Below are 11684 nucleotides of genomic sequence, written 5' to 3' on the forward strand. Positions count from 1 at the left end.
TTATTTTTTCACTGTCCATTTTTTTTTTTATACAAAACTGATTTGATCACGTAACTATCGATATCCGATCAATTAGATTTTTTGCAAATATATAGTACTCAACGATTCTACATATTGACGGTTCAAATTATTAAAACAAAACTTATGATGGGCTTTCACGAGCCCAACAACACCTTCCAATCCGAACACAGACTGGAAAAAAGCCAAATCCTTTTTTATAACTTAGCCGGCCTTGAACCCGGCCCAACCGATGCCACATCTAATACACCCAATATCTACATAATTTTTAAAATAATAAGTTAATTTGATAAATCTTTTGATTTAAAATTAATATATACAGAATTATCACTTTATTTTGTTAAATCTACTACCATAAATTTTACCATTTGTATATATTACTTCCAAAGAATTATATAAAAGAATGAATGTAGATTTTAGCATAATTTTTTTGTTTATTTATCACTCAACAAAAAATATATATACCAATTTTTTCCTCACTAATTCCTAAACCGTTATAACAACTGTCTCACAAAAGATTATATTAACTTTACACATACTAGAAAATAAGTTTTTCTTCTAATTTTTTTTATTTCACTTTTTTTTCTTTTTTTCTTTTTTTTTGTAAATTTCTCATGATACTTTTCAAATTCAATAATGCTATACACAAAATGTATACCATCGTATTTTATTGTTTCCTATTTCATTCTAAATATGTAGATCATCAAAAAAAAAAAAAAAAAAATTAAATTACAAATAAAATTTGTTTAAAGTGCAGATTACTCGCTGTAGTTTGAAAAATTACAAATATCTCATTGTTAAAAAATTTTATTTAACTGAATTAAGTAAAAAAAAATAAATTTATAATTACTCTCCTATACATTAATAAAATTGTCTAAATTATTAATTAAAACATATTTATAACATTATTAAAAATTGTTAATTAACTTAATGATTTATTAATAAAAAGAGCGATTTGTTATAAAATTAAAAACTTCAGGAGTGCAATGTAATTTTCAAAATCACGGGAGGCGATTTGTATTATAATCAAACTTTAGAGGTGTATTTATAATTTATTCTAAAAAAAAATGCAAAAGATAATATGCAGAATATGAAATAATACAAAAATTAAATGAATAATTCTCATTTTGCTTTGTCAATAAATTTGCTTTTGATTTACAGCCTGTGAACTATCTGTATGTGAAGGAGGAAAAAAAGAAAAAAAAAAGTTAGGGGAACGAGTTCAAAGACTATTCGCTAGTGAGTCAATACGGCATAATATGAGTAGTTTTAGTCTCATAACTCGCCAAACACGACTTCGAGTTAACTCGGAACACCTTCACCAAATCAACACACATCTGCCTAGCTCTGGCCGTACAACCGCTCTGCATGACCAGCAGTACCTTGGTCAAACCGTTGTTCCTCATCGCGGCCTCCTGCGCCGTCCGATCACGGCACAGATAGCATACGCTCCAGAGCACCGCAACACCGTGCTCCGTCCCCGCACTCGTTCCCTTCATCAATCTCTTGACGATCGCCGCAACGCAGTTCTCGTCTTCTCCTATCGCCGCCCTTCCCTCCGCGCACGTCGACACCATCTCTACCAGCTTCATAGCCTTCTCGATTACCGATACAACCGTGTCCGAACCGGAGATAATTTTCCCTGCGGTTCTCACGATTCCGAACTGGACGAGTTGTTTTTTCACCGGTCTAGATGATGTCGATAAGGCGATCAGGCAGGATAATCCGGCCTCTATAGCCGTTGGATCGGTTTCGGACCTTGCTAGACGGTGCAGTTCGAACAATAAGCCTTGCTTTTCGGTGATTGCGCGTTGAGATTCGGTGTTGAACGCGATTGATTCCAAAACCCTAGCTGATTCGATTCTAGAACTCAAACTGCCTCTCTCGAGAACCGAGACGAATGGAGACAAACAATCTCGATTGCATTTGAACACTAGTCTGATCAGTTCTTCTTTGACTCCATTTTCAGATACAATCAAATCCAAAACAGTCATAATCAATTCCAGCACTTGGATTTCATCGACATTGCACAAGATTCCAACGATCCTGGAAACAAATCCATCAATACTTGCGAGAAACTCGCGATTCTCGCCGGAATACTTGGCGAAATTGGCGATCTGCAAGAGCGAATCTAAGCAATTCGTAGTTGATTTGTCGATGGTCTTGATAGAATCAAGTAGCTGTTGCTTAGAAATCAGAGGAGGAGGAGCGGAGGCGTCGGAGTGGGGGGAGGACATAGGGATTGAGTGGGAGTCGTGAGACCAGAGATGGATGAGGCGGCGGAGGGTGAGATTAGGGACAAAATCAGTGGAAGGGAGGACCTGCATGGTGGCGGGGCAAGTGTTGTGGCCGTTGTCGAGCCAGGTCTGGATGCTAGATCGGTCGTAGGTAACGCCGGTGGAGAGGCTCACCGGAGACTTCATCACGTCCATAGAAATCGGGCACCTGAACAAGTTAGGCACAGTAACGTAAAGCTCGTTCTTGTCTCTCGCCATCTTCGTTGTGAATATTTTTAGAGAGAGATAGAGTAGAGAGAAAGAGAAGTTGGGAAGTGAGGAAGGAAAGGGAGGGAGGCGAGGGGGGTTTTGAAGGGGGAGGTGGTGGTCGGCAGAGAGGAGAGTCAAACGGTGAGAGATGACGTCTGATTCGGTCAACAACGTCGTTTCTCTCTCTCTCTCTCTAGTCTGTGTGTCCGTGTTAGTTAATTTAATGAAATCGTGTGTGAGTTGGACTTTTGAATTAAATGGGTGTACGACTGGAAGTGTGGGACCGCGGCTACATTTGGACCTTTTGAAATTTTTGTGCTTGGAAACGGTCATCACATAATTGTGCGCGCGCGCGCCCAATGGGTTGTTTGCATCTTTCGGTTCTTTGCTTAAACTATGTTTTTTTATTTATTTATAATTATTCTAAAAGAAATATTTCACCATTAAAAACTATTTTAATGATGTGATTGATAAATATTAAATTTTAATTTATTAAACATTCTTTTATATAGGGTCTAATTTTAATGCTACATGTTGTTATTTTAAAATACAATTCAGTGATATTTTAAAAAAATAATTATAAATTTATAAAAAAAAAATTAAGGTTTCAATTATTAATATTTATAAAATTTATTCTAATTATTTTTTTAAAATATTTTAGATATATATATTGCCGATGACTGCTTAACTATAGGTTTTGTTAATGAAAAGTTTAAGTACTTAGGTTTTTTTGTCAAAAATTAATCAGCATGTGATTAATGATTGATATTTAAATTATATTTTGTAAGATCTATATGTAGATTAAATTTAAATTACACATTGTTATTTTTTAATGCATTTTTTGATATAAATTATTGGTTTGTAGCATTGTTGTGTTCAAATAATGAATTTGGATAGACATTTGCAAATAAAATAAAAAATGTGAGTGAAATGTTATTTTATTTCATTTATAGTTTTCTTTTTGCATTTTCAAAATGGTATCCAAATATGCATTTCATCTACATTTTACTTACTTTTTCTTTTTCTTGTTTTCAAATCCCTACCAACATTTCACTCATCTTTTTTCCCTTCTCTCTCTAAATTTTTATCTAAATTTATGATTTAAATAAAACCTAATAAAAATATAAATCATTTGTTACTTTCTATGCACCCTTCACTGTCCTTTTATATTTTATTGATTCATAAAATTGTTTATGTCACCACCAAGGGGCCATCCTAGTTGGTAAGAGAGTGTGCTCTTCTCCTTACTGATCATTGGGAGTGTTCTAGGTATCAAAAAAAAAAAGAGCTGTGATTAGGACCCCCTCATATTCCCACCCCCACCACCCCCACAGACACGTGGGGGTTGGTGAGTGGGGGAGAAGAAAAAAAAAAAAAAAAAAAACAATTTCAACCAATCAAAAGGCAAAGGGGGTCGTGGGGTCCCTTGGAAAGGGGGTCTCACTCTTTTTTGAAAAAAAAATTGTTCATGTCAGAAAAAGTGATCTTATGAATCACTCAAATTAAAGGAAATTGAGAAAGGCACACAAAAGTAAGCAACTAATCTTGATTTTATTAAATAATAATATATTTTAAAAGAATAAAATTGTTTTTGAAAAAATAAAAATAATTCAATTAAGCCCAGGTTCGATTCAAGATTATTATTTTTATTTTTTTTCATTTTCCGTAGAGCTCAAAGAAATCCACTACCTCCTAAATACATAAATAATAAAAAAAAAAAAAAAATTAGGATTTAATTTATGCATAACTTAATGATTGCCATGGTACACTTAATTAAGTTAATTGATGTTAAATTGTTCTTAGCAGATAACTAAAAATTGTATTGAATTATGTTTAGATGTCGAGAAGTTACAAATATATTTTTATTTTACACTACTCTTTCTATGAGAAATGAAAAGAAAAAAAATATCTAAATCTCCTCCATGAGATAAGGGCATAAAAAATTTAGGTGGAGGCAATAATTTTTTCAAAGTTGAGTGGGCTCAATTGCCCTTACTTGTCCTCATGATAAAAGCAACAACTCATTAGCAAATAGTAGTTCCAACATTTCACAAGAAAAATTGGTGATTCAACCACCCCTCTTTTCATGTAAATCTTTTTTAATATTTACTTGAAGTTTTTTTCACACACTTTAAGAGTTGTAAATATATTTTTATTTTCTTCCAATAAAGAAGAAACTGATAATAAGAAAGAAAATTTCATGTGCATTTGATTTATATATAAAGAATTACTAAAAAAATTTATGCTGTGTTTGGTTGGAGGATTTGAGGAGGAATTTGGAAAGGGAAAAGAAAAAGTTAGGTGAAATATGAATAAAATATACTTACATTTCACATAGTTTCACACACCTTTTCCTTTTCCCTTTCTAAATCTCTCCCCAAATCCCCCAACCAAACACACCATAAACGTTTCACTTTTGTAATTATGTATACAAAATTCAACTCGAAAGAAATATTCCCTCAAGAAAGCTAGTATAGTGGGACTCATGCTTTTCCATGAATCTAGCACACATTTTATCAAGAAAAATGTTTCTCTTTTTTTATTTTAACTTTTTATTTTTAGTTTTTATTTCTTTCTTTTAATATCATGTTGAATTGTTCGATGTACTGGACACTTTAAATAGAGAAATGCAAATAAGTATTTCTAGAACATTGTTTAAAGGGCGAATTATATTAATAGTCTTTATAATTTAAGATTTGTATTATTTTGGTCTTGACTTTTTAATTGGGATACATGTGACTTTAAATTTTGATTCTTATTTTAAATAAGGACAATAGAAAATGTTTCCTTTACAAACGATCCATTTCAAGTATAAAATCGTCATATAACTTATTTTATGTTGGTTAACTTGTATATTGTTTGAAATGTAATGCCTTTTTTTTTTTAATGAATAATGTTGCAACTTTCTTGGTTATAGAATTGTGTTTGGTTTGATTTTTAGAATCTATTTTTAAAAAATCTTTCTAAGAAACTAAAAATTAAATTGGTGAAAAAAAAATTAATAACATATTATTTTTATATAATTTTATCTTGTGGGAGGATAGAAATAATTTTTTTTGATATTTATTTTCGTTAAATTAGTTAATATTTTTTCAAAAATCAAACGTGGCGACAACTATGATTTCATTATTAAACCAATCTACAAATCAAAAAATCAAAACTAAAAATATTTTATATATTAAACATATCGATTATAAATTACAAACTTAATAACATCCATTACAAGATAGTTAAACAAAAATATCTGTAAACAACAAATACAACAGCCATCCAAAAATATCAACAAAAACAATCACATATTATATGATCATCATCCAAACATATACTAAAAATTAATTTGCTAAAAAAATTTAAAAAAAAATAAAAATGTAAAAGATTAATCATTGTTATATAATTTTATCTTTAGTGGGTAGAAATAATTTTTAAAAATTCAAAAATAATTTTTTGATATTTATTTTTTATCAAATTAGTTTATATTTTATCAAATTAACGACTTTGTCCTTAAAATGGAGCAACAATGTTTTCGATTGTCCTTATTTGGAACGAGATTTAAAATTATGGTTAAATGTATCACAATTGAAAGATCATTGACCAAAGTAACACAAGTCCCAAACTATAAGGACCGTTAATGTAATTCACCCTGGTTTAAAATTGGGATTTGTCTAAAAATTATTTTAAAATGGTGAAAAAGTTAAAAATTAAATTACGTGTGATATTGAAATTTGTAATTTTTTTTTTTTTTCTTCGTCTTGTACCTAAGGGACACTCAACATGACCCATTTAAATAATCCAAAGCACATAAATAGCAAAAGGGAAAAGAATACAACTTCCTTGTTTTCTCTTGAAATTTTGGTTTTCTTAAATATTAATCATATAATTGTTAAATTATAAGAAATTCAAATTTGAGTAAACTCTTGACCACACTTCTTTAATTTGTATTGAGTCCTTATCAAAGACTTCAACAGCTTTAATAAATGGAAGAAATTATGGAATTTCATTAATTTGTACATCAGATGAAATAAAGAAATGCAGAAAAAAGAAAAAAAAGATGAGGCTTCATAAATTTGTAACCCTATTTGTTGAAACTATAAAGTTAATTGTCGTAGGTTTATGTTTGGCAGCTTACTTGCCCACTGACTATTTCTTTAAAAACGTAAACGAGTTGAAAAATCACCACATTTTCACTTAGATTAGATGTATGGTATATATTATCAGGATATTTCATCAAAATTTTCATTTTTTAAAGTAGGGATACGGGTGCTGGTATAGGTAAGGGTACAAAAACGTTACGAGTATGTTGATACACACTACAAAAAAAATTAAGATTTTAGAGATTAAAATTTAGGAATAAAATTATTTTTTAGGGACTAAATATTTTGTTACAAAAAATGCCGTTGTTTTATTTTTAGCAACAAAAATTAGACATTAGTAATGAACTATTATCCTTTTGGGATAAATTTTTTGTCTCAAAAAATAAACCATTTTGAGACCAAATTATTTTGTCACTCAAAGTCTAATTATTAGTGACATTTTCAAAATTTTGTCAATAATAGACTTGTTTTAGATTTTTCAAGACAACCTTTTAATAACTATTCTTATGACGATAGAAATTGGTTCCTAAATGTCTTTTGTAACAAAATTTTCACTTTTAGAAATTAAAACATTTGGTCTCTAAAATTTTTATTTGTTGTAATGAGAGTAGAATATAAGTACAATGCAATACATCCATAAAAATATAGTTGTACATAATACATAACAATTAAAAAATCAAATTTAAGAAACAATTAAAATATTTTTGAAATGCAAAGAAGAACTCTTAACGATTTTTTTATATATATAATTTTATAATTGTAAAATATTGCTTTTAAAAAAAATTTAAAATAAACAAAATATAATTATTCCAACACTCTTATATTTATATATATATTTATATATATATGTATGTCGTGAATATCTGAAAAATATTTGAAATGTACCCATCTCTTATCCGAAATGTACATATCTTGTATCCATACAGAACCCCAATGTATTTTGCACAAGGCCTCGTTTGGGAACAGGCTAATTTAGTAACTTTTTGGCTATTTGACTAAAAAGGTAGGTAAAAAAAACTTGTGTGTTTGGGATGACTTTTTGGCTAATTACGAAAAGATGTGCAAAAAGTAGAGAGAAAAGAGAATCTTTGACTTTTTGGTATGGGTTGTTGGCTTTTTGACTAATTTAGTAACTTTTTGGCTAATTGACTAAAATAGCCTCTTGCCTATTTTGCATAACTATATATATTTGTGTCATGTTACTCATACGACAATATGTTCAAAATACCAAAACTTCATAACTTTTTATATATGTGACTTTCAACGTGTCATAGTATGTCTCATTATTTTTAAAAAATTTAGACTTCATAACTTTATATATGTGACTTTCAATGTGTCATAATATGTTGTTAATCGCAAAAAATGCGTCACGATATATCTTATTATTTTTAAAGGATGATAAATCTTACTCACACACCTTATTTATTGTGTAAATACATAAAAAGTAAAAATATCCATAGTAACCATTTTACATGAGGCATCAACCCCTATTTCCCTGCAATTAGTGCCAAGTCTTATTAAATTTAAAAGGATTAATTACCTAAAGATCTTATTCACCAATATTGTAGTAGTTTAGATCTTGTTTAAGATTTTTTTGAACCAGCAAGTCCTATTTTGAGATATAAAGACGTTTTTTCCCTTCTGTCTTTTGATTTGATTTGACTATCCAGTAAAATTAAAAACATTATCAGTTTTTTTTTTTCAATTTTAAAACTGAAAACATTATTAATTTTGCACAACAATATTCCAGATAGTTGTTTTGCTAACCGAGGGAAAAAAAAAAGTATAAGATTAAACGTTTTTGCCCATTGCTTTTTGGTTTGATTTGACTATTTAATAAAACTGAGAATATTTTCAGTTTTTTTTAGTTTTTAAATTTAGAAGATTATCAGTTTTTTTCAATTTTAAAACTAAGAATACTGAGGGGGAAAAAAAAAAAACACATAAGATTAAATTGGTGATTTCATTCTCATGAACTCTATACCTGAGAAGAATGATACTAAAATCAACGTTGAAATTGAAATTGAAAACAATAGTTTTGAAACTAAAAAAATTCCCTCAAAAATTAGGGTTTAAGATATTTGAATCTGAAAAGTCTAGAATCGTTGAGTCGATCTATAACATCGTCGATCATAGTTTTGCAAACCTCAGGGTATCAAGAAATGAAGTGATCTTCAAGAGCTCGTCGAAGACCACTTACAACGAGAGCTCTTATTTTCAGTATTTTGCTTTTTGAATCTAAGAATGTTCCAACTGAATCGAAGTTTTATGATAGTAGATGATCTTCTAGCTTTGTTGCTCTGGAATTTGTGAACAAAAAAATAGAAAAATTTGAAATTTGTGGAAATAGATATATAGATAGAGAGAGAGGAACGATTTCGAATATGACAATGTTTCTAACTGATATCAATATTTGATGATAGTAGATGATCTTGTAGTTTTGTTGATCTGGAATTTGTAAACAAAAAAGTAGAAAATTTTGAAATTTGTAGAGATAAAGAGAGGAACGAAGAGAGAGAGAGAGAGAGAGGGTAGACGGGGTGTTTTGTGTTTTTGAATTTGTAAAGATAGATTGGTCATATAAAATTAACAAGGACTTAAAAATTTAAAATTTTGTAAATAAAATCTAAGTTACCTTTATTTGTCAAAATAGAACTTGACTGTAAATTTCCCAATTTAAAATGATAGTATGAGATTCAGATCTACCAGCCTGTAACTCTCCTACTTACTGCATTTACCTTGACTTTATGATCAACAGTTGCTGATCATGAAAGCTTTTCTACTCCAACCAATTGTTTTTAAGCAATACAAAGAATAAGGAAAAACAAAATTGTGTAAGAAAACTCCAAATATGTATAATAAAACTTTACCCATCAAAAAATAAACGTATAAGAAAACTTGGCGTGACTATGACGTCCAAAGGTACTGTCCGACTTTCATGGCTAAATTACGATCCAACCAAATCTCTCTATTTTTCTAAATTTCTTGGCGTGACTATGACGTCCAAAGGCCCCCACCTCCAATTTTGTTTTAATAATATAAAGAATTCCAAAGAAACCCACAAAACCGGCAATGTTTCTGTGGTGTTTCTGTTTATATTCATATTTAATTTTTTATATATTTTTTATAAATAGGTATTCGGAATAATTTACACACATCTCAACTAATTTTGAAGATCAATCTCACTGTCTACTTGTGAAGATCCCATTTAAAGCCAGAGCAAACGCTCTGTATGAACTAACCCCAAAAAACTTGTTACGGCTAGTCAAGTTATACCTATTAAGCCCTAAGGAGCTTAATTTATGAACAATGAATACACAAAACTTATGTACAGAAATATCTTAACAAAAATAATTATTGTATAACTCAAATTCATTTTGATTTTTGATCATATAATCATTTTTTTGAGTATTTTCCTATACACTAGTTTTGTGCATATATTTTATTTCTAATTTATAGTCATAGGCATTTGGCTTCTTTCCAACTGGAGAAAAATCCAGTCCACTGCTGTTTAACTTGTGGATCCATTTCGAATCCCACCTTTTAGGTTATTTAGGTCTATATGTATAGATCCTTAAAAAAAAAAAAAAAAAAAAAAAACTTAATTAAATAATCATAATTATATAATTTTATTAATTTTTTTTTCTTTAAATAGGCAATTTATTTCAAAATCGTATTTGTTATTCAATTCTCAAAAGTAAATCTAATTAATTTAAATTATGAAGGGACCATTAATAGATCGAACAAACTTTTTTTTCTCTCTTAAACAAACGATCTATATAAACCCCACAATCCTAGGAAATGGCTTTCCTCCATACCCCTTTGCCTCCGTTTGGGAAGTGGGTTGGCTTTTTGGCTTTTTGGCTTTTTTGGCTATTTTAGCCTGGGCTAAAAAGCTTGGTTTGGGAAGGGCTTTTTGGCTTTTTGGCTTTTTGGCTTTTTTTTGTGAGAGAAGAGTGTAATGATTATGGGTTGGATGTGATGTTTTGTTTGTTGTGGCTAAAATAGCCTGTTTTGTCTTTTGTGGCTATTTTAGCCCCAACCCACTTGCCAAACATTATATTATATTTTGCAAGCGTTATCTCGGATCAACAACGATAATTGAGAGAGAGAGGCTTCTCTCTAGTCTATTATCGGACTAGAAAGTGTTGTTGGGCAACCGTGGGCGCACCACGAAGCCAACATAAATGTGTAGAGCTTGTCAACTATTTCATTCCTCTAAAAAATCATATTCATTGAATATCGATAGTTACTTGATTATATTGCATTTGTGTTAACAATAAGTATATGATTTTAAAAATAAATTGTTAACACAAATATAATCTGATCAAGTGATTATTGATATCCGATCAATATAATTTTTTGTAAGGATAAAGCATTCGATAAGCTCTATACATTGAACGATAAGTTATTGGTTGGTCTTGGAGCATCACTACGTAGTGCCCCAATGGTGTTGTGATTGGTGAAGGAGGTGGGGCTTACAAATTTGTATTGGATGATTAAAGAACATGAGGGGCATGGTAAATTGTGATTGGTGTGGGACATAGTCACGTGGCGTCTCAAGATTAACCAATTATTTTTTACATTGAATTGTTCGGATCATCGATGTGGGCTTCATGGTGAATCCACAGAAGCCCAACAACACTCTTTAGTTCGTTTTCCCAACTGAAAAAAAGCCTCTCTTGAAAAAACATTCAACTTGTAGACTTAGAAGTAAAGATGAGTTGTATAAAACATCAATTTTATTAGATATCACTAGATATATGAACAAATTAAATTCTTTTTTTTATTATTTTTAAACGGATCACAATTATGAATTTAAACATAAACAACCCATTTTATAAAATAAAATGTGACTTGTTTATCTATTATTAATATCTGATAAAATTAATTTTTTACGCATATGATTTTCACTATAAAATTTATAAAACGAACAGTTAAAATCATCATTATAAATTCAGAATACAACCCACAAAATGAAATAAAAAATATATAGAGAGAATAATGGTAGAGGAGAAGCCTTTCTCACAATCCTAATGGCAGTGGATTAGACATTTTTACAAGCCAAAACAAATATTTCCAAAAGCAC

At 29.9% G+C, this 11684-nt stretch overlaps 1 protein-coding gene across 1 annotated transcript; it reads right to left on the reverse strand.

The window, feature by feature from the left end:
- Positions 1-1114: 1114 nt before the first annotated feature.
- On the reverse strand, positions 1115-2721 carry LOC114274349 (U-box domain-containing protein 28). The gene has a single exon (XM_028216258.2). It carries the CDS (start codon positions 2511-2513, stop codon positions 1263-1265), a length of 1251 nt encoding a protein of 416 aa, XP_028072059.2. The 5' UTR covers positions 2514-2721; the 3' UTR covers positions 1115-1262.
- Between the last annotated feature and the right edge of the window lie 8963 nt (positions 2722-11684).

Source organism: Camellia sinensis, chromosome 3 (assembly GCF_055761805.1).
Source record: "Camellia sinensis isolate YWXY chromosome 3, ASM5576180v1, whole genome shotgun sequence".
In the NCBI taxonomy this organism is placed as follows: domain Eukaryota; kingdom Viridiplantae; phylum Streptophyta; class Magnoliopsida; order Ericales; family Theaceae; genus Camellia; species Camellia sinensis.

What these genes read in the sequence shown, in the direction of transcription:
- LOC114274349 (XM_028216258.2), bottom strand. Translation starts at nt 2,513, where the DNA reads ATGGCGAGAGACAAGAACGAGCTTTACGTTACTGTGCCTAACTTGTTC.